At 40.8% G+C, this 22505-nt stretch overlaps 1 protein-coding gene and 1 long non-coding RNA gene across 6 annotated transcripts in view; one reads left to right on the forward strand and one right to left on the reverse strand.

The window, feature by feature from the left end:
* Nucleotides 1-12237, forward strand: part of LOC140706941 (uncharacterized) — a 78396-nt gene extending 66159 nt beyond the window's left edge. The window contains exons 3-5 of the long non-coding RNA XR_013545411.1: nucleotides 6383-6434; nucleotides 10888-10978; nucleotides 12118-12237. This is a non-coding gene — a long non-coding RNA (uncharacterized LOC140706941). The remainder of the gene's footprint in view (nucleotides 1-6382; nucleotides 6435-10887; nucleotides 10979-12117) is intronic.
* The window catches only part of TOX (thymocyte selection associated high mobility group box), a 249230-nt gene that overhangs the window by 36413 nt on the left and 190312 nt on the right, over nucleotides 1-22505 (reverse strand). For all 5 annotated transcript variants that reach the window (XM_072998960.2, XM_020811519.3, XM_072998958.2 and 2 more), the window contains one exon: nucleotides 12579-12809. In XM_072998960.2, coding sequence (XP_072855061.2) covers nucleotides 12579-12809 — 231 coding nt within the window. The remainder of the gene's footprint in view (nucleotides 1-12578; nucleotides 12810-22505) is intronic.

A 22505-nucleotide genomic window follows, 5' to 3' on the forward strand; every position in this document is an offset into this window, starting at 1 on the left:
GTATTCCTCTTCATGGATTGCTGCCTTGTTGTGGCAAAGGGGCTTGAGTAATTCAGAGAAGCTATGGGTTATGCCATGCAGGGACACACAAGACGGACAGGTCATAGTGGAGAGTTCTGACTAAATGTGATCCGCCTGGAGCAGGAACTCACAAGCCACTCCAGTACCTTTGCCAAGAAAACTTCATGAACAGAAACAAAAGGCTAAAAGATATGATGCTGGAAGATGAACCCCTCAGATCAGAAGGCGTTCAACATGCTACTGAGGAAGAGTGGATGACAAATATGAGTAGCTCCAGAGCTAATGAAGTGTTTGGGCCAAAGCCGAAAGGATGCTCAGCTGCGGACGTGCCTGGAAGTGAAAGGAAAGTCCGATGCTGCAAAGAAAAATACTGTATAGGAACCTGGAATGTAAGATCTATGAACCTTGGTAAGCTGGATGTGATCAAACAGGAGATGGCAAGAATAAACATTGAAATCCTGGGCATCAGTGAACTAAAATGGATGGGAATGGGCAAATTCAATTCAGTCGATTGTCATATCTACTATTGTGGGCAAGAATCCCATAGAAGAAATGGAGCAGCCCTCGGAAAATCTGTACTGGGATACAATCTCAAAAATGATAGAATAATTTCAATACAAATCCAAGGCAGACCTTTCAACATCACAGTAAAAATGATAGAATAATTTCAATACAAATCCAAGGCAGACCTTTCAACATCACAGTAATCCAAGTTTATTTGTATAATTGGCAACTGTACTGACAAGAAGAAGCTAAGGTAAATTTTGAAGATCAGATGACAGAGGGCACAGAGATACAAAAAGGAGCATGACAAAAATGCTATTTTTCAGTTTGTAAAAAAAAAAAGCAGTTTGTACTTGTACAGAAACTTGAGAACATAGAAGTCCCCTTTAGCATTCCCCTTTATTATGTCAATGGTTCATGTTTTTATGTTAATTGTTCATGCATATTCATGTTGCTGAGAGGCGGAGCCGAGAGAGATGTGATAAGATGTGGAGCCTGAGAGAGAGTCAGAGAGAGTAGGAGTAGCATGAGGGAGTGGAGAAGGACTTAGAGGGTGGAGTTTGGGGAAATCTGACAGGTGATTAGTTAGGAGTGTATTATCAAATAGAGGATTGTTGTTAATAATAAATTTACCTATAGAAGATATTCATGAATCACTATCAATTTCTGTAATCAATAAATAAAATTATATTTAAAAGACTGAATCTTCATCTTCCTGAAGTAATGGTGATTTAGTGATCACCTGGTGGCAGCAGTGTAAAAGAGGGGATTGTTTGCCTTCGTGTGCTCTAAGTCTTGACGGTCAAGCAAGGGGGCACGAGGGGTGAACACCACATCCCCTAACTTGCTTTGTGCATATAGATTCGGGCCAACAAATCCTTAGGAAACATTTTGACTTACTTATTGAAATCCTGTTGCTTAGCATAGTAAGTCACACTAGGGTAGGCCCACTGAATCAAAATTCGTTTGTTGAGTCAACTCCTCTGTAAATCCCATTGATTCAAACAGGCCTACCCGAGTTGCAACTTATTTTAGTGTACTACATCACAACTACAGTAGGCCCACTTGAAAGTGGAAGGTATGGAACAGTTACTCACCAAATCCCCATTGATATCAATGGACCTACTCTAGTGCAAATTATGATGCTGATTTCAGCCACTGCATGGAGTTATATCCATCCTTCCTCAATCACACATATTCAGTTTCAATACTATAATAACATTTCAGTAACATTTAGAAAAGTGAGCTGAGAGAACAAAGGAGGATATGGCAGAATGCAAAAAGGCTATCTGAACAGCAAAGCAAGTCTTTCTCTTTGCCCTGTATCTCTATAAAATGGTTTGTGGCGTGATTGCAGGGCAACATATATGTGATGCGTAGCGACTCAGTTCTGAGCCCTCCCTAGGTCCTCAATGAATGTAGTATCCATCACAGATCCTGAGCTTTACTGTGTTCAGCTGTTACCTGTCTTATCCTTTGGTGTCAGCAGCTCATTCTACTGTATTACTTTAGCTTTTCTCCTTTCCTCAAATGGCTGACTGTCAATTTAATTCTATGAATATTGAATGAGATATGAAGGTTGTGCTGTGCCATTTCTGTGCCATAAGTGTGACAGTCACCCAATAATTTCCCCAAAGTATCACTAATATCCTTTATTCCACCCATTTTGCACACTAGTTTGAAGACAATTTAAAAGCTCAACAGAAACATCTGCTGAAACAATGATGATGGCATCATTGTTAATTGAGAGGTTATCATCAAACTCTGATATGTAGATGATATTACTTTACGACTATTACTAGATCACTTAGATGGTCTGCAAAGGTTATTCAACAGAGTGAAATAAGTAATGAACATGATTTGAAAATGAATGTTGAGAAAAACCAAATTCATGGTGATCAACAAAAAGAAAGTGGCTCAAGAAATGCAGTTAAAATACAAAATGAAAATCTGGAATGTATTAGTTAACATGAATATCTTGGAATTTGTTTGAAGGAGCAGTGGGATCACAGCCATGCAATAAACAGACATGGCCTGGAGCAGGTTCCTTAAGATGAAAAATAAGAACAAAAACCTTTAGATCAGCTCTGAGAATTTTACATTTTTACTATTTGTGGTACTACTTATGTGGTTTGGAACAGTGGGGTTTAGCACACACATCTATGAAAACAAGCATTTGAAATCCTAAATTATTGCACAATGCTAAGAGTATCTTGGATTGAGAAGGGTGATCAAGGAAGAAGCACTAAACTGAATAAATAAGACCAAACAATCATAAAATGCAGAAATATATACTACTACAGTCACTTAAACAAAAGATTCAAACCAGGTCTTGGAAAGGGGTGGGGATGTTAGAGAAGCCAAAGGATTTTGTCATTGAGCTTTTGTCTGATTATCTTGTTCTTTTATTTTTAATTAAAAGTTTCCTACTTCCCTCCCCTCAGGTTCTGAGGATCCCTAAGAATCCCTTTTCCCTGGGGAAATCTTTGGTGGCTCAGGATTGGCAGCAGCGGGGGGGGGGGGGGGTTAATGTCCAAACGTTGCTATTGCCAGAAATAGGATTTACGAATTTTGGACAGCAAAAGAGCTGTGCCAGTTGATTCTAGTCAGTGTGTGTGTTAGAAGACTAAAGGAAGCACCTATATTCATCGCACTGAAATATAATATATTCAGATTTCATGAGTAACAGCCTCTATTCATCTACTAGTGTCACTTCAGTTGAAACTGTACTATAAAGTGATCCGTAAGGGTAAAATACATTTAGGAAACTATCCATTGATGCCTTGTTTGGTCTACAGGCTATTATAAGTCTCACACTTAACGTACATGGCTGCTAATCAGAATCATATTTACTGGTAAACTGCCCAAAGCAGGACTTTGGTTTGTTGAAGTTAATGCAGATGTGTTCATTGGCTTGAATGTATCTTGAAAGTTTGAGATTTAGATGAGCATAAGTAACAACCTTTCAGTTCACTTTGCTTGATCTGTTCTTTAATAGATTAGACACCGGGTTCCCTATAATTTACAAAGAGACACTGCCAAACTCAAGTGATTAACACAGTTTTCCTTTAATAATCTGCATGCTAGTCAAATAAACACAGCTGGAAAATGAGAACCCCCTGGATGTTTCTGTCAATTAGCACAACATTTCTGGCAAATACCTGAAAGAAAAGAATTGTCTGCAGTGTTTTCTCTGTAAATTCAAGAAGAAGGGACAAATTAATTCATATTTGCTGACTTCTTGTTTGTCCTGAAAGGGACAGAGGAAGATTAGGAGTAAGAGTATATTTCAGAGAAGTCTTTGACAGTGATGGCTTGATTCTCTTTATTATATTCTCTCTAAATTTAAACTCCTTCACTTTATTGCCTTGATAGAGATTGCCAGCAGCTCCAATTTATACATGAAAGCTACATATTTTCCTTATTCTGTCAATCTCTGTGACCAATAATTAGTTAATTAGTTAGGCTAGGTACAGGATGTAAAACCATGGAAGTTAAAAGTTAAAAAAAACAAACATTCATTTAACATTTCTTTAAAAATACCACATAATAGGACTATTTTGTGGGTTAAACTAACTTGGCCTGATATTTCCTATGATTTCAACTTGCTTGTCTGGCTTCCTCTTTCCATGGACAGCTAGCCTTGGCAGCTATCAAATCCTTCCGCTGTCATTCCACCATAGCTTTCAATTTTTCTTCTTATTTTTTCAACTCCATATTGACTGCCTAGATCCAACAGTGGCAGTATCCTTGCGTGTGCAAGTCCTGCTTCTGCAAACAGTGTACCTTTCCCAAGCTTGCAGAAGGAGGCATCCTATATATCTTGTCATTTTCTCAAGGAATGATGCTTCTCACCTGCTCATGAAATGAGAGAGGCCAGACAATGCAACAGGCTGGCTTACTTTCAATCAGGTGCCCAGGCACTCTTCCATCCTGCATGACCTACAATGCCCAGTGACTGGTCTGTGAGGGGTACTGGAAGCTCCCAGCAGGCTCTGAGGGCATACTGGGTGCTAGAACCATCCACAATGCTGCTCCTGGCCTAATGTCTCCATCCTTTGTTTTCAGGCTGGGTTCTCTCGTCCATGGGGCTTTTTATTCTGTCAGTCTTTGTCCTTGATCATCACTATCTCTAACACTACTGTTATTCTCTTCGGATAGAAGTGACAATTCATCTGGCTGGCTGACATCCCAGTGGTTTCCATCTATGGACTATGAATTCAAATGGAAAGTTCCCTATACGACCTATTACAGCCTGGGTTTTTTCTGCTTTTGATCTCACTGACTGACATAAAAGCAGCAGTTGACCTCTAATGTCAACTGAAAAAAACAGAATGTCTCACAAGAAACACAGTCACCTCTTTAGTAACTGTATCTATGTAACTGTTTCTTAGTTATCGACCTGGTGGAGGCCATTTATACACCGTGTCTCTGAGGTTAAAGTTAGAGGTAATACTGCTAATTGGTAAAATTATTTCATTAAAGCATTCAAAAACCATGTTTTCCTGATAAATTTATTCCACATTTATTTCAGAATTTTGCTGTCGCTTCTGAGGTTCTCATCTGCTTCTTCCTTTTCAGGATATATAATATTTCTTTCCTTAAGCTAACAGAACTTAAAGCAAAGTTGGAGATATAATCTTAATTGTGGGGTTCTGCAGGGCTCAAATATCTCCCCAATACTGTTTAATATCTACATGAGGCTGCTGGGCCAGGTCATCAGGAGGTGTGGGGCTTTGTGTCAATAGTACGCTGATGACATCCAGCTCTACATCTCCTTTTTTCCAACAACAGTGGATACCGTTTTGTCCCTTCAGTGCTGGCTGAAGGTCGTATTGAAATGGATGCAGATGAATGGTCTGAGGCTGAACCCGTACAAGACAGAGGTCCTGAGGGTGGGTGGTCCCAATTTCAGTGGTTTGGGGAACTCTGTCTCTTTTGGGGGATGACTCTCACCACAAAGAATTTGGTTCACAATCTGGGGGTCCATCTTGACCCAGTGCTTACCATGGAGACCCAGATAACATCAGTGGTCCATACCGCCTATTTCCATCTTCAATGTATTGCCACCTGCATTCCTGTCTTGATGTGGGGGCCCTCACCACTCTGGTCCATGCGTCTGTAGTCTTGAGATTAGATTATTGTAATGTGCTCTACATGGGGCCACCTTTGAGATTGATGCGGAAGCTTCAAATGGTGCAGAATGCTGCAGCCAGACTTCTTACTGTGGTGAGATAACATCAACATATTTCCCCTACTCTGGCTGCACTGCATTGGCTGCCCATTCATTTCCACATTGATTTCAAAGTACTAATGATGACATATAAAGCCCTAAGTACTTTAGGACCTCAATATCTCACGGAACACCTCCTCCCACTTAGATCTACCCAAATCACTTGCTTTAGTCAAAATAGGTGGCTGAGGGGCCTAATGCCAAGGGAGGCCCGAAGAGAAAGAACAAGAAAGAGGGCCTTCTCAGCAGTGGCCCCTTGCATCTGGAACAATCTCCCCACAGAAATTTGTCTGGCTCCCTTGCTGGGTGTTTTTAAGAGCCAACTCAAGACCTGGCTCTTTAGGAAGGCTTCCCTCCTGTCAATATCTAACCTATTTTCAATTGTATTAATCTTGTTTTATTTTTTTATTATTCTTGAGTGTTGTTAGCTGCCCAGAGTAGACCTTGTCTAGATGGGCGGGATATTAATTAATTAAATAAGTGGCCTATGAATCAGGAAGAATAACTGGGCAAGAGAGGCTGTGGGATTAAAAAATGTCCATGCCTGTTAAGTTAGGGACTAGATGGGTTGGGGAGGAAGGAGGATTCCTATACTGCATTAATGCAGGGATGCTCTTTTCACAGACCTTATCCATAAGGAAATTCCCAGCATGCTTGCTCTTCCTGGATTCTAAAGGTAAGTGCTGGTAGTGTGTAAAACGTAGTCACTGACTGTTTGTACCTATGGAGTGACCACACTTGTTACGCAAAGTGGGATCAGTAAGAGTCTCTCTCTCTCTCTCTCTCTCTCTCTCTCTCTCTCTCTCTCTCTCTCTCTCTCTCACACACACACACACACACACACACACACACACACACACACACACACACACACACACACACACACCTTTTTTTGCTCTGCTTCTTATGGACTACAAATGAACATAAACTCAGAAATATGGAACTATATGGTTCTGCTTGAAATTACAAACCTGCAACAAATGTGAGAATTATTATTCTGTCTGGCAACCCAATCCACTGCATGTCTTCCTCACAGCCAAGTGGCTATATCTCTTCTATAAAACTATGCATTACAATATGCTTTAAGTGTTGTTTAATCATACATTGCAGAGGTAAGTTTACATAAAATATAGAACGTAGAATGAAACCTATTAAAATCAGATCATGTGTATATAAACTGAAAGAGACAATGGAGCTGTAAAGAGAAACGAAGAACTGTGGTTGAGAATTATTACTTTAAGATTTATGCAATAGAAAAGGGGAAAAAAACATGATTTCTGGACACTTCTTCATATTCCATCTGATTGTTTCTTACAATCATTGTGCAGCTTCCTTTCAATGAGTGCTGAGGGAAGCTGCAGGACTGCCAATAAATGATATGATACTAACTACTAAGCATATGTTTTTATTATCATTATCATTATCATTATTATTAAATACTTGTTTCTGTTAAATAGCAGTGCAGTATGTATGCTGTTCTCAATATTTAATTTTTGTAGCTCTGATGACATCAATCTGCAACTGCTTATAATACTGTGTGAAGTTTCTTGATATTGTTCCCAAAGCCCCAATGACAGTGGGGACCACTGAAGTGTGTGTTTCATCCACAAGGAGGATATTTCTTCTTCTACATTATATTGCTCACACCTTTTTTAAAAAGTCAAATCAATATTTTCCAGATACAGAATGAAAGGGAAACACTTTCCAAAAAAGGTTTGTATCACAAAAAAAGCTGCTAATTCTTCATATTCTGACCCACAGTATGGGCCTACCATATGCTGCAATGACTTCACAGTTGTTGCACAGAATTTGGGTGCCATTTGTCAGAGGTTTCTTTTGTGATTATGAAATGGCAAGGTAGAGTCACTTGAAAAGAAATCAGTTTTTTCACCCAAACAATAACAATAGGAATGTGATTGCATAAAGTGCCACAGTCACCAAGGTTAAAATGATTATTGAAGTAAGCAAAATTAATATTAAAAATAATCTAACAAGGCCCATGTAATTATCTGCTGCATAGTTGTATAGTTACTGGAAAATTTCTATAGTTCATTGAAATTCCAAGATACTAAGCACCTTCCTTGGCATTATATCTAGGAATGCACATTGTATGGAAGAAGGAGTAACTCTTCTGGACATAAACAAAGTATAGTGGTGCCTCGCAAGACAATTAAACTCGCAAGACAAATGATTTTGGCAATGGGGGGGGTGATGACTCGCAAGACAAATGTTCCTATGGCCACGCTTCACAATGAGCCTTGTGGCGCAGTGGTTAAAACGCTGTACTGCAGCTAAAACTGTGCTCACAACCTGGGGTTCAAATCCCAGGTAGCCGGCTCAAGGTTGACTCAGCCTTCCATCCTTCCGAGGTCGGTAAAATGAGTACCCAGCTTGCTGGGGGGGCAATGTGTAACCTGTATAATTAAAATTGTAAACCGCCCGGAGAGTGCTTTTAGCGCTATGGGGTGGTATATAAGTCCAATAAATAAATAAATAAAATAAATAAAGAATGTTTTCCATTTTTTGTTCCTGCCTCATGTTTGCTGATTTTTAAATGTTTTTCTATGATGTTTTAAAAATATTTTGATTGAAATTTTTATAATCATCTGCACAATATGTATGGCTTTAAACAGCACTTAATAAACCCTTTGTAGACCAAATTTGACTTTGTTCTGACTTTTTTTGGCCATAGGAACGCATTAATTAGATTTCAATGTATTCCTATGGGAAAACACGTTTCGCAAGACAAATTTTTCGCAAGACAGCATTAACCGCAGAATGAATTAAATTCGTCTTGCAAGGCACCACTGTATTAATTGTTAGTACCATAACATTACTCTGAGGTACAGCCATAAATCTATTAAAAATACATTGCAGTCATGGTCACGACTTAAGAGGGATGACCTTAGAAGTAGGAAAAAAGACAGAGTTTCCATTCCACTCTTCCATCAACGGGGACACAGGGATTAAACACATGAATGTGCTGAAACCTGTAGAGTGTTTTATACACTTCTGTGTAAAATAATAATAATAATAATAAAAAACCCTGACAATATTGTGTTTGATCCGGAGGAAGCGTTCACAAAAGCTATCAGGTAGCACATGAAAAAACATCCTTTGATGGTCCAATAATGCTGAATTGAAGGAGTCATAGACTATCCTATTAAGGAAAACTTGCATCACAGTCACAGAGAAGGGAATTACAAAGACATGTTTTCTTTTGCATGATCCTATGGTAATTTTCAAAATGGAAAAGACAATATAAGGCCTCATGTAAAAACATAAGAGCAAGTGTGCTGGGTGTCAAAGGCCTATCCAGCCCAGCATTCTTTGTACAGAGGCCAGCCTATGAACAGAGGCCGCCTACGGGGAAGCTGCTCAACAAGACAGGAGTGTTGTACAAGTCCCAGTCATATTCCAGAGTGACTGGTCCTGAGAGGCACACTGCCTTTGATATTGAATTACCATTGTATTAGAGCTAAAAATAGATCTGTTCAGAATTATGCTAAAGCTCTTCTAAAACAATACCTAATAAATGTTTTGGGCCCTGTGGCTTGTTCAAACGTAACAACCATTTCAAACCATAGGGAAACCACAATAATACAGCTTTCTTAAAGTGTAGCGTGTCTATACTGTAAGTTCCACTCCTCTGAACTGTTTTACCAAGAGTTTCAGCTTTGCTGATATTTTAACTCTCACCCCTTCTTGACTCTAAATAATTGGTTCTATCGGGAGAAAGAGGAGATTAAGCTGAGATTGAGAGACAAGAAAGCAACATCCAAGTGTCCACAGGCCGTCCTCCATTAGCACAGAATATGGAAGTAATGTCCATCCTCTGGCTGGACTCGAGAATCATATGGACATACCTCTCTTAACTCACCATGCAGAATTCTGGCAAATGGCTATACTATGGAGGAAATAAAGTGGTGCCTCGACTTACGAACGTCCCTACTTACGACCATTGTGAGTTACGACCAGCTCCGGCAGCAAAATTTTGCTTCTACTTCTGACCGGAGCTGCCACTTATGAACAGAAAAAGGCAGGGGAAAACGGCGGGAAATTCAAATTTCGAACTGTAGGTGGTGACGAGGCTGCTTCTTTGTAGCTCTTTAGCCCCAGCAGTTAGAGTGTGTGCGATCAGAGAAGGCTGCCTGGTAAGGTGCTATTTTCTGCTTTTTAAAAACTGTTCTGGGTGTTTTTGCAGTGTGGTTTTGGGCGGGGGGGTTATGTTTCTGTGCTGTGATGAGTCTTGGAGGGTTCGTTTTTTGGAGTGTTTTCCCCCCATTTATGACGGGTCTTGGGGGTTTGTTTGTTTGTTGGTGCTTTGCTTTCCCCCCATTTCTGATCTGTCTTGCAAGCTTTGCTTGCTTTTTGCATTACTCTTTCCCCATTTCCGATCTGTCTTGCATACTTCGTTTGCTTTTTGCATTGCTTTTTTCCATTTCCATCTGTCTTGCATGCTCTGCTTGCTTTTCTTTTTATCCCTCCCTTCAGCCAGAAGAGATTAATCACATTTACGATGGGTCTTGCTGTGATTTTTGTGTGTGATTTTTTTTGTTCAGCTGGAATGGATTAATTGCATTTCAATGGGAAATGGTGCTTCGACTTACGACCATTTTGAATTACACCCATCTTCTGGAACAGATTAAATTCGTAAGCCGAGGCACCACTGTACTGTACTGGGACACCTATTGTTAAGCACAATTACAACCATTAACACCCACCAAGGTTACAGTCCATCCACAGTCAGCAATTTTGCACTTAACACGTCGAATGGGCGCCTATTATCCATGTGCCCTTGCCCATCTTTTGTTCTGAAGGAACCTCTTCCCAAAATTAAGGTATTAAAAAGGCATTGCATCCAGGCAGCAAGGCACTTTATTAACTCACTTCCTGTTTGTATTCAGCCTTCTTTTAAAAAGATTATCCTCTACTCTCCAAGATAAAATGTTTCCTATTTCCCTACTTTGATCCACTTTTAGTATTAGTTTACTGGGTTCTGCTAAGCTGAATAGATTTTTTATTAAGGAATATCTCACTGATTTTTTTATTAAGAAATATCTCACTGCAGGAGTCCATGTGGCTCAACTATACCTCAAATGCCCACCATGGCCTGGTCTTTCTTTCAGCATGGTGTTTTTGACAGCTAGGATTAAAGATGTGGGTATCTGCACAGCTGGACTTAGCCCACTCATGTATCTACTGGCAGCAGCAGCCTTGGTAAGTCTTCCAATCGCTCCTGGAGCACAGTTCTCTTTCCGCTTATCTAGCCACTTGGCAGCCATGCAGGGAAACTCATCCTTCGAATACCCCCACCTCTAGCTAGGATGGCTAAGATTTGTAAAGATTGTCCAGCATACTAGACGACTAGACTAGTAGTGGACTTGTTGGTTCTACACAGCAGAACCAACAAAGAGTCCCTTTCTATCTCTCCTCCATTAGTATATGTAATTATCTATACCGGGAAATCGCAGAACGAAGGTCGGTAAGCTGCTCGCTTACCGACCTTCGCTTTGCGACCCGCCGATCAGCTGTTCCGCGGCTTCAAAATGGCCGCCGGAATAGCCGAAAGGGGCCGGGGTGCAGCGTTTTCGCGGCCTTGGTAAGCAAGGGGAGCGCGCGAAAATGCTGCGGAAGCCCCGAAATGGCTGCGCGCAACCATTTCGGGGCTTCCGGCAGCGTTTCCACGCGCTCCCCTTGCTTACCAAGGCCGCGAAAACGCTGCATCCCGGCCCCTTTCGGCTGTTCCGGCGGCCATTTTGGACCCGCCGGACAGCTGATGGCAGCCATTTTGGTGCCCTCGTTGTGCGAGGGGAGGGCGCGAAAATGGCTGCCGGCCCCTGGGAAACATCGCACAACGGTGAGTATTCTATGGCACTGGAACGCATTAAACGCTGTTTAATGCGTTCCAATGCCTTTTTGTGTTCCGTAGTGCGATGTTTCCCACAGCGAAGGTTAATCCGGAACGGATTAACCTCGCTGTGTGGGGCACCACTGTATTTTTAGGGTTCCCTAACTCACACCTATAACATCTTGATTTTAAAAACTGATATCTGTCTGGAAAAAGCAGGAGACAAAGCTGCTAAGTTGGAGTATTGACTTCACGTAGTTCAGTACTGACAACTCTGACCAGTTGAGTTTCTCCCAAGTTTCAAATTCGATATTTTCATAAGCTTACCTAGAGAATCCTGTATCTCCCAGTAGTCTCCAATTTAAGTACTATCTAGGTCCAACCCTATTTAGTTTTCTGAGTCAGATTTGATCAGTTGCGACTTCTCTTACTCCCTTAAATTTAGAACAGCTATCTATTCCTCCATAGGTAAAATATTCTCACATTGTGACATTTTTTCCTCCCTTAGGCCTGTCAGATTTCTGGCAGTTAACAACATCTGCGCCTAGTTGCTCCATGACCCTCAGTCCTCCTTTCTCATCTTCAATTACCTCTATAGATTTAACCAAATAAATGTTGGCAAATGCTATTCATGTATACGTCTCTTCTATTTTTGCAACCTATTGCATACTGATTTATTCCCAATGTCTAGCTTGTTTGTCTTTTTCCTTTTTTTGTCACCTGAGTTCCCCAATTACTGCTATTGTCTCCTGTAATTTTCAGATAAAATTTATTGACACACATTACCCCAGTATACATGCATTATGAGACACTAGTACTGCTACTGCATATGATGTGGCACTTTGCTAGTAACAAAAGAAGGTTTCAACAAATAATAATTACAAAAAAAGTTCTAAAGTAGAATCAAATCAGTCTCTTAAATATAATTATATCTGTACTTCTAGAGACAAATAGATGGTATAATTGTACCTGTTTTTGCTCTTCTCCCAAGCCATCCCACATAGAAGCTACTATTTTCGAAACTTCACCGAAGGTAGCGTTTGGATTTTGACCCTTGATGGCAGCTTGGGTATCTCGGAAAAATAATGCATAGGCAGAAACAGGCTTCTGTGGCTCATTAGGGTCTTTCTTCTTTTTCTTCTTGGGAGTCTTGGGTTTTTTCCCCATATCAGAGGCAGGTCTTTTTTCTCCCCCATTGACCTGCAAAGGAAGCAGATGTTCCATTACAAAACAAGCAAACACTCAGACCACCATTACTGGAAAGAAAATTAAATCCCCATTTACCAGTCCTTGTGTATTTAAGGTTTTGCAGATTAAAATAATATTTAAATTACAGTACAGTCCTTTCCATAATCCACATTGTTGGTCTCTTACATCATTTAATCTATAAAATGGATATTCAAGATTATATAATCCAATTTTATTGCACATTTACATTTTGCTTTCCTTTCATTGTTCCATCTAAGTTGTTGTTTAGCTTTTCATCCTTCTATATTTTTCCAATCGTACATCTAATGGCATGACGTCACCTCACAGTGTTTCATAATACACAATATTTCAAACAAAGGTTAAAATTTCTGATGTTTAATTTTAGAAGTTGTTTTATCAGACACAAGAAAATAAAAATGTATTATGAAACTATTCTGGTATTCATATCAGGGAATTTACTATGAATTCTCCGCTAGCACCAAAATATAAATGGGGGTAGGGGTGGGACAAAAAAAAAAAAAAAAGGAAGAAAAAGAATTGCCAGTAGAAAGGACCATAGTTTTCTTCTTCAGACATTGGAAGTGGTAAGTCACAGCTAGAGCAGGCTCATTGAATCAATAGAAGGTACACAAGTGTTGACGCACCAAATCCCCACTGATTCAGTGAACCTACTTTGAGTGTAATTAACTACTGGCTTTCAGCCATTATTTCATCTACTGTAGCCAACATTCTACAGTGCTGATAAAACTGCAGGAAAAAACAACAGGCTGATCTTGTATAAAAATGCTGTGTTTTAAATCTATCTGATATCACAAACTAATAATTTATTTTTTAAAAGTAATTGCTGGACCAGTTAAATGAAAATTTATGAATCTATAACTATGTTTGCATAATTAGAATATGAATTAAAAAAGAATAGCACTGGACGAAACGAATAGCTCTGAGGAGAAAGAACAGGCTTTCTGCATTAAGCAAGGAAAAATCACGTCCCATGGACTTCACTCTCAAGGAAATTTGTAAGACTGCAGTCTTTAGCTTGTTTGGAAATGCCTGGTGTGATGCTGTGCCTTGTGGTTAGGTAATATATTGTTCTTCTGGCTTTGTTCAAAGAGATGTACCAAGGCAAAGGACCTGGAGGGGCACCAATACTTGGGAGCACTACAAACTTCCATCTAGCCCCTTGTCAGCCAAACCAGGGGAAATAAGGGATGTGAATATGAATGAGGAGTGAAAATTGAAATATTAGTTCAGAAGCAGAAAAAAGAGAAAGGGAATTTCAACCACCCTTAAAATTGCACACAATTTATCTAGAGCACCTTTGAAAGTCGTATCAAAAGATTTCCAGTAGATTAAATTGTGTGATTAATTGAAAAACGGGCTGCAACCTAAAACAAATTTAAAGCAAGCACACTACCTTCAAGCTCTGTTGCAGCTACCTTATTTTACACAGTAAGTAGTGTTGTACTAAAAATAATCTCAAAAAGGTGCATTATGGACAATGGTGGGCTTAGTGTGTGAATGTACCAAATTTAGATTGTACCCAAAGGGGTTTAAATTCATTGAAGCCAGTACATTTTTCTGTTAATGTCTTTTTTTCCTAGATCAACATGAGCTATGTTTATTGATTCAAAATATTTATATACTACTGTTTGAGTCTGAGACTCCTCAAGGTGCTTGTAAAAACAAGATGTTAAAACATTTTTAAACAAATCATAAAATCTAAAATTTAATAAATTTCTACTAGGACCATAAAACATTTAAAATAACAATAAAAAAGCTCACATTGACTTTTTTTAAAAGATGCACATTTATTTAAAAGAGACTGGAACATCCAAGTCTTTAAAGCCATTTTAAAAAAACATGCTGTCTCTTTCATAATACACACGTTTCACTCTAGTACAGTGGAGCCTCGCATTACGAGCGCTCCATTTGACGACGAAATTGCATCACGACGATTTTGCAATCGCAAAAGCGATCGCAAAACGATGTTCACTATGGGGGAATTTCGCTTTGCGATGATCGGTCCCCTGTTTCACTAACCGATTATCGCAAAGCGATGATTTTCGGCCAGCTGATCAGCGGTTTCAAAATGGCCGCTGGGTGAAAAACATGGTCGCCTGCTGTTTTCTGGCATGGATTCCTCGCTGCACAGGCAGCGAAATTGGCCGCGCTATGGAGAATCTTCGCTGGACGGTGAGTTCTAAGCCCCTAAGAACGTATTAATTGGGTTTTAATGCATTTCTATGGGCTTTTTAAAATGGCATGACAACGTTTTCGTTCGACAGCGATTTTTTCGGAACAAATTAATGTCGTCATGTAAGTAAGTAAAAGTAAGTAAAATATTTGTGCCACAGGTGGTAGGTGGTAGATGTCCATGTGGCAACTGCTAGAGACATAGATGCACTGTCTGTGAGATGAATCTTATTTTCCGTTTGATAAAATATTGCAGATTAATCTAGGATGGTGTGATATCCATCACAACAGAAGAGCCAATTTGTGGAACACACTCTGCTTCTGATGTCTTCTGGTGTCTTTCCCGCCCTTTCTCACTGCCTTTTTGCCTTCGGAGCTCTCAAAAGGCTTTCCGCCTGACGTTGGAGGAATTGCGGTGGCAGGGACACCCAGGGAGGTCTCCCATGGTGGCAAGCAAGCCCTGGGAGACCTCCATGGGGGTCCCTACCACCACAATCGGCGCCTTTGGAGGTCTCAAAGGGCTTTCCCCCTTACATTGGAGGAAGCCGTTTGAGAACTCTGAAGGCAAAAACGCCGGGCGAAAGGGCTGGAAATTCAAATTTCCCATCCTTTCTCCCTGCCTTTTTACCTTCAGAGCTCTCAAACGGCTTCCTCCGATGTCAGGGGGAAAGGCCCTTGAGACCTCCAAAGGCACTGATCGCAGTGGTGGTGACCCCCAAGGAGGTCTCTGATGGTGACGGGGAAGCTCCCAGGGCTTCTCCGCCACCATCGGAGACCTTCTGGGGGTCCCCTGCCACCGTGACCAGCGCCTTCAGGCTTTTCTGGGGAATAGACCGGGCCTACCAGGGGAAGCCCTCAGGAGGGCTTCCCCCAGTAGGCCCAGTCTACTCCCTGGGAAAGCCTGGTAGACCGGGCCTACCGGGGGGGGGCTTCCCCCAGTAGGCCCAGTCTACTTCCCGCGAAAGCCTGGTAGACCAGGCCTACCAGGGGAGGGCTTCCCTTGGTAGGCCTGGTCTACTCCCCGGGAAAGCCTGAAGGCGCTGATTGCGGTGGCGGGGGACCCCCAGATGTCTCCGATGGTGGCAGAGAAGGCCTGGGAGCTTCCCCGCTGCCATCGGAGACCTCCCTGGTGTTCCCTGCCGCCACTATTGGAGGCAGTGTCACCCAGTGCCGGGAGGCTAGAGCTGGCCAGGTGCTTGGCTACTCTCCCCCGGCCATGGCGGAGGCAGCAAAGTGCCAGCAGGCTTCAGACTGGTAAGTCCTTTTTAAAAAACTTTTCTGTGTGGGTTTTGGAGGGTGGTTTTGGACTGGGGGGTGATTTTGCTGTGGTTTTTGTGTGTGTGTGTGTGTGTGTGTGTGTGTGTGTTTACAGTCCCATCGTGGGACTTGCTCTTTTTATTTTTATTTTGTTTTTGTTTTTGTTGTTTTTTAAATGCTGGAATGGATTAATTCCATTCCCATGCATTTCAATGGGACATGGTACTTCGACTTACAAACTTTTCGACGTACGAATGTCCTTCCGGAATGGATTAAGTTTGTAAGTTGAGGGTTGAGTATATAACAGTTGGATGGGCAGATGTTTTGAGGCAGTGGTGCTCAGGCAGTCAACAAGGTCTGAAACTGTGAAGGACTTTAAATGCCAACATAAACACCTTGAATTTGGCCCAGAAGCATACAGGCAGCCAGTGCAGATGGACTAGGACAGGAGTTATATGGTCGTATTGAGAAGTTCCAGAGACCAACATGACTGCAGTACTCTGTACCAGCTGTAGCTTCCAAATTACCTTAAAGGACAGCCCCGCATAAAGTGTTGCAATACTCTATTTTCAGGATTACAAGCACATAGACCAGCATTGTGAGGGATTTCCTGTCGAGATAAGGGCGAAGGCATGCTATCCACCTCAGCTGGTAAAAGACAGACTTGGCCACAACCAAGATCTGATTCTCCATTGTGAGGGCCAAGACCAAAAGCACACCAAGAAATATTTTTCAGTATACAACATTTTATGACCTCTAAATGTTTGGATAATATCTGTAGACAAGCACTGTCACACTATACTACATAATCTCTGTAGTGCCATTGTGAAACTTTAAAATAATTATTCATTATGCATATATTGCCATTTCTGGCAGAAAAGTGAGATAGCAAATAAGTAAATAAATATCCTGTCTTCATTCAATACTGAATGTGTATCTTGTTGCTGCCTCCTCCACCTCAACAATTCATAGACAGCTATTCTTCCAAAGCAGAACCTACTCTCTTTCAGTTAGTTCTCTGTACCAAATTTATCTCACAAGAATTTTAACCATACTCTTTCAGTTTGACAGAAAATTAATTCCTTAATTTCAAATGAAACATTTTGTAAACGTTCCCTTAGGTAGGGTTCAGGATTGACTGACTGGCTGACTGATTTTTGTTTATTTCATTTCTATCCCACCTTTCCTCCAATGCAGGTAGATACCAAGACTTTTCCTTAGTTCTGAGATGGTTGAGGCTGTATTAAATGTCCTGGCTTTCACTGCACAATCACTTCTGTAATCATCAGCTGCCTCCCCAAACTGCCCACAATTCAACTATCACTCAGAGATTTTCAGTTCAAGGTGGACAGCCAAGGAGACTGCATAATAATGAAGAGATGTGTAATACAAGCAAAGCAAAACTAAAGTAATACTGTATAACCCTCTGAAGGCGAATGCAGCACCCATGGCCACCCAACAATGTTCTCATAAGCTCAAAGATATAATTAAAAGAAATTCTAAATGGCCCTGAGAACAAGGCAGAAAAGATCATTTTGCAGTATTAGATCCAAAATTCTCTACTTTTTGGGATGGTTGGGTGGGGGTTTTCATCCCAGGAACCACAACCACAATATCACAGAATAACACAAAGTAAGAGCAACTGAAAACAAAACAGTGGCCACACTGCCACCACAGTTATCTTAGTTGGCACTTGCAGTGGCACTGCAGAATATGACAAAAAACCATGTCCACCCCAACCCCAGCCAAGCTGTGTTACAGCTTTGCTACTGTTAAGTTCCACCTTTGAGAAACTATTGAAAAAGTTCTCCTTCCCTTTGAGACATTTAGTGAAACGTCTTCTCAGGGTGGATTTGATTTAAATCACAATGTGAATTGTGATTTAAATTTTTTAAAAATAAGATTTTTGATTATTTAAATTAAAAATGATTTTTAAATTAAAAAAAATAATTGATTTGTATCCACCCTTCAGTTTCTCTATCTACAAACAGTACAGAGAATTTTAGAAGACCATTTCCATGGGGAATGCTGACAGTCCCAGGATGCCCCCAGAAGAAAAGCATAGTAAGCCACATCTGAGTACTCTATGCCTATGAAATCCTGGAAAGAGTTTCCATAAGTCAGAATTGACCTGATGACATATGATTATGATAATGATGATGCTTTCTCTTATCTTTGGATAGGATATCATGGTAGTACTGCAGAACCAGGAAGCCTATACAGTGGTGCCTCGCAGAACGAGCGCCCCGTAGAGCGATGAATTTGCTCTACGGTGACGCTTTTGCGATCGCTAATGCGATCGCAGAGCGATGCCCCCAATGGGCGAAAATCGCAAAGTGAAGGTCGGTAAGCTGTTCGCTTACCGACCTTCGCTTTGCGACCCACCGATCAGATGTTCCGTGGCTTCAAAATGGCCGCCGGAACAGCCGAAATGGCCGGGCGCAGCGTTTTCGCGCCCTTGGTAAGCAAGGGGAGGGCGCGAAAACACTGGCGGAACAGCCGAAATGGCTGCGCGCAGCGTTTTCGTGCCCTCCGCTCGCTTACCAAGGGCGCGAAAACGCTTCGGCCGGCCATTTCGGCTGTTCCAGAGGCCATTTTGGACCCGCCGGACAGCTGATCGCAGCCATTTTCGCGCCCTCGTTCAGCGAGGGGAGGGTGCGAAAATGGCTGCCGGCCATAGGGAAGCATCGCTGAACGGTGAGTATTCGGCCCAAATGGAACGCATTAAACACTGTTTAATGCGTTCCAATTGGTTTTTTCTTACCGCTCAGCGATGTTTCACACAGCGAGGGTTAATCCGGGACGGATTAACCTCGCTGTGCGAGGCACCACTGTATATTATTATTAAAAGAAAAACCCACGTTTTTGAAAACATCTGGATAAACGCTAACATATTTCAGACAACAATTATAACCCGTTGCTTAGCTTTAGGTTAAGGAAAGCCTTAAGAAAAGGTTATGCAAGAAAACTGCTGTTAACAAATTGGACATCTCTGAAGGAACCTAAATGATCCACTGGCTCTGAAATGTTCTTCCGTCATAATACAAAGCCAAATATTCTGTAGGGAAATTCTGCTCATTTTTTTAAAAAAATATGGAAATTAAAAAGAATTTCACAACTAATAACCTTGAAAATAATAGGGATGATGTTCTACCTTATGCTTACAACCATCTTGCAATTACACAGATTTTGCTGCTAAACACCAAAACAGAGACAGATGGGAAATAATTAAAAAAATCCTTGTACTTATTCTGCTAAGCATAGACTTGTGCTTCAAAATCCCTAGAGGTGTAGTTAGCTCATGGTAATCCACCTCCTGTCAGGCCTTATTGCTTAATTATAGTGATGTATTTAACTTATTTATCACAAGAAAGCAATAGTCTCTCACTTTAAAAATGTGTGTATTAACCATGTTCCACAAATAATAGATCACAAGGATATATAGTACAGGATTTAAGACTATCAAGCAAGGCACATTGTTGATATCTAAATGTCCCTTGAGAAGTTAAGAAATGCCTATAAGCATATTTAGAATAAACTGCAATAGTTCCAGTGCCTTTAATGGCGGTTGGAGAGCGATTTCATTCACACTATCTTGCAGTAATCACCATAGTTTAAAATAGATTTTAATCAAGTACCATCTGCATAAGAGACTGAACAAACAACATAAAATTCTACTTATAACTTACCATATAAAGTAAAAATGGCAAAGCCTTTCTGCTGTATAAACAGAACAAGCTGCAGCAGTGCTTTAGCGATCATGTTTCAGTTAGTTAACATTTGCTGTTTACAGTCCTCTCATTATTCTCTGTTCCCTAAATTCCATGAAATCTTTTCATAAGTGAAATTCAAACAACCATGAAACAAACAGTCATTCATCTATTTAGGAATATATATTTGTGAACATACAATGCATCTAGCATGTCACAATTATAAATAGTAATACCAAAATATACATGTTTAATGAACCAATGGAATGAGTTGTTATGTAAAGACTTTTACAATACTGAGGCAGTCAAAATAGCTGTGTCGCAAATGGGAAACTTACAGTAAATGATCTTAAATACTGTAGATGATTTGGTCCAGGAGATTTGTGTCTATTTTAAGCAGGTTGGGGAACAATTTGGAGTCTTGAGGGTCATCATAGTCCATGACATCAAATATGAATCCTTCAGTATCATTTATTATTTTTTTTTGCAATCTCCCCTTCCATGAGGAATGGGACCACAATAAAATGATATCTTTAAGTCCCATCCCAGGAAATAATTTAAAAGAATACAAGGGTTGATGATATTGAAAATCACAGATGGGCTTATTTGAACCATCCGAGATGAATTCTGCCACCCAATTCCTGAAGAAAACTGTCCAGACTAGCAAGGTGACCAATGAAGTCTCCAGCCCATAACCCGATCTGACACCAGAGGGGGAAAAATTAGGTAAAATGTGCCTGAAATGACACATGCTCTAATATCTTGACAAATAATTGAATACTGGAGAACTAGAAAGAAAGAAATTCATGGAAGTTGTTGATTTTTTTCAAACAAAGGTTTCACTAATCATTGTTGTGGGTTTTTCGGGCTCTTTGGCCGTGTTCTGAAGGTTGTTCTTCCTAACCTTTCACCAGTCTCTGGCGACAGAGACTGGCGAAACGTTAGGAAGAACAACCTTCAGAACACGGCCAAAGAGCCCGAAAAACCCACAACAACCATTAGATCCTGGCCATGAAAGCCTTCGCAAAAACGTTTCACTAATCCTTTTTTTTCCCAGACACAATGGAAGCATACCTTATTGTGAAGAGGTTTTCACTGGTACTATTACCCACAAAGACAGCTCCAGCTCCTGTCAGTATTATATCAACTATCTATATACCTGGATTCTACAAATGGAAAAGGAAGTATTATAACTGCCCTGGCAGAAGTCATAGTGACAGGACCAGGACACACAGTATTGCCTGGTAGTGACTGTCCAGGATTTTAAATATGAGTCTTTCGTAGAACTACCTGAAGCAGAACTAAGGACTTTAGGCATACTAAATATGTTCGTTTGTTCATTTAGTCGTGTCTCACTCTTCGTGACCCCATGGACCAGAGCACACCAGGCCCGCCTATCTGTGTCAATTTCATGTTGGTAGCTTTGATGACACTGTCCAGCCATCGCATCCTCTGTTGTCCCCTTCTCCTCTTGCCATCACACTTTCCTAACATTAAGGTCTTTTCTAAGGAGTCTTCTCTTCTCATGAGATGGCCAAAGTACTGGAGCTTCAGCTTCAGGATCTGTCCTTCCAGTGAACACTCAGGGTTGATTTCCTTTAGAATTGACAGGTTTGTTCTCCTTGCAGTCCAGGGGACTCTCAAGAGCCTCCTCCAGCACCACAATTCAAAAGCATCCATTCTTCGGCGGTCTGCTTTCTTTATGGTCCAGCTCTCACTTCCATACATCACTACAAGGAAAACCATAGCTTTGACTATTCGGACTTTTGTTGGCAAGGTGATGTCTCTGCTTTTTAAGATGCTGTCAAGGTTTGTCATCGCTTTCCTCCCAAGAAGCAGGCGTCTTTTAATTTCATGGCTGCTGTCTCCATCTGCAGTGATCATGGAGCCCAAGAAAGTAAAATCTGTCACTGCCTCCTTATCTTCCCCTTCAATTTCCCAGGAGGTGATGGGACCAGTGGCCATGATCTTAGTTCTTTTGATGTTGAGTTTCAGGCAGTTTTTTGCACTCTCCTCTTTCACCCTCATTACAAGGTTCTTTAATTCCTCCTCACTTTCTGCCATCAGAGTGGTATCATCTGCATATCGGAGGTTGTTGATATTTCTTCCGGCAATCTTAATTCCGGTTTGGGATTCCTCCAGTCCAGCCTTCCGCATGATGTATTCTGCATATACGTTAAATAAGCCAGGGGACAATATACAGCCTTGTCGTACTCCTTTCCCAATTTTGAACCAATCAGTTGTTCCATATCCAGTTCTAACTGTTGCTTCTTGTCCCACATATAGGTTTCTCAGGAGATAGACAAGAAACCTAAATACTTTATGTACTTTACCATTATCCAACAGTTTAAATACCATGCTTCCCTGAAAATAAGACAGGATCTTATATTAATTTTTGATCCAACAAACACATTAGGGCTTATTTTCAGGAGATTTTTTTTTCATATGCAACAATCTACATTTATTCAAATACAGGCATGCCATCTTTTTCTGGTTGCTGCACAAGGGCGAAGGGTGAGGTTTCACT

This window comes from Pogona vitticeps, chromosome 4, assembly GCF_051106095.1.
Source record: "Pogona vitticeps strain Pit_001003342236 chromosome 4, PviZW2.1, whole genome shotgun sequence".
Classification (NCBI taxonomy): Eukaryota; Metazoa; Chordata; class Lepidosauria; order Squamata; family Agamidae; genus Pogona; species Pogona vitticeps.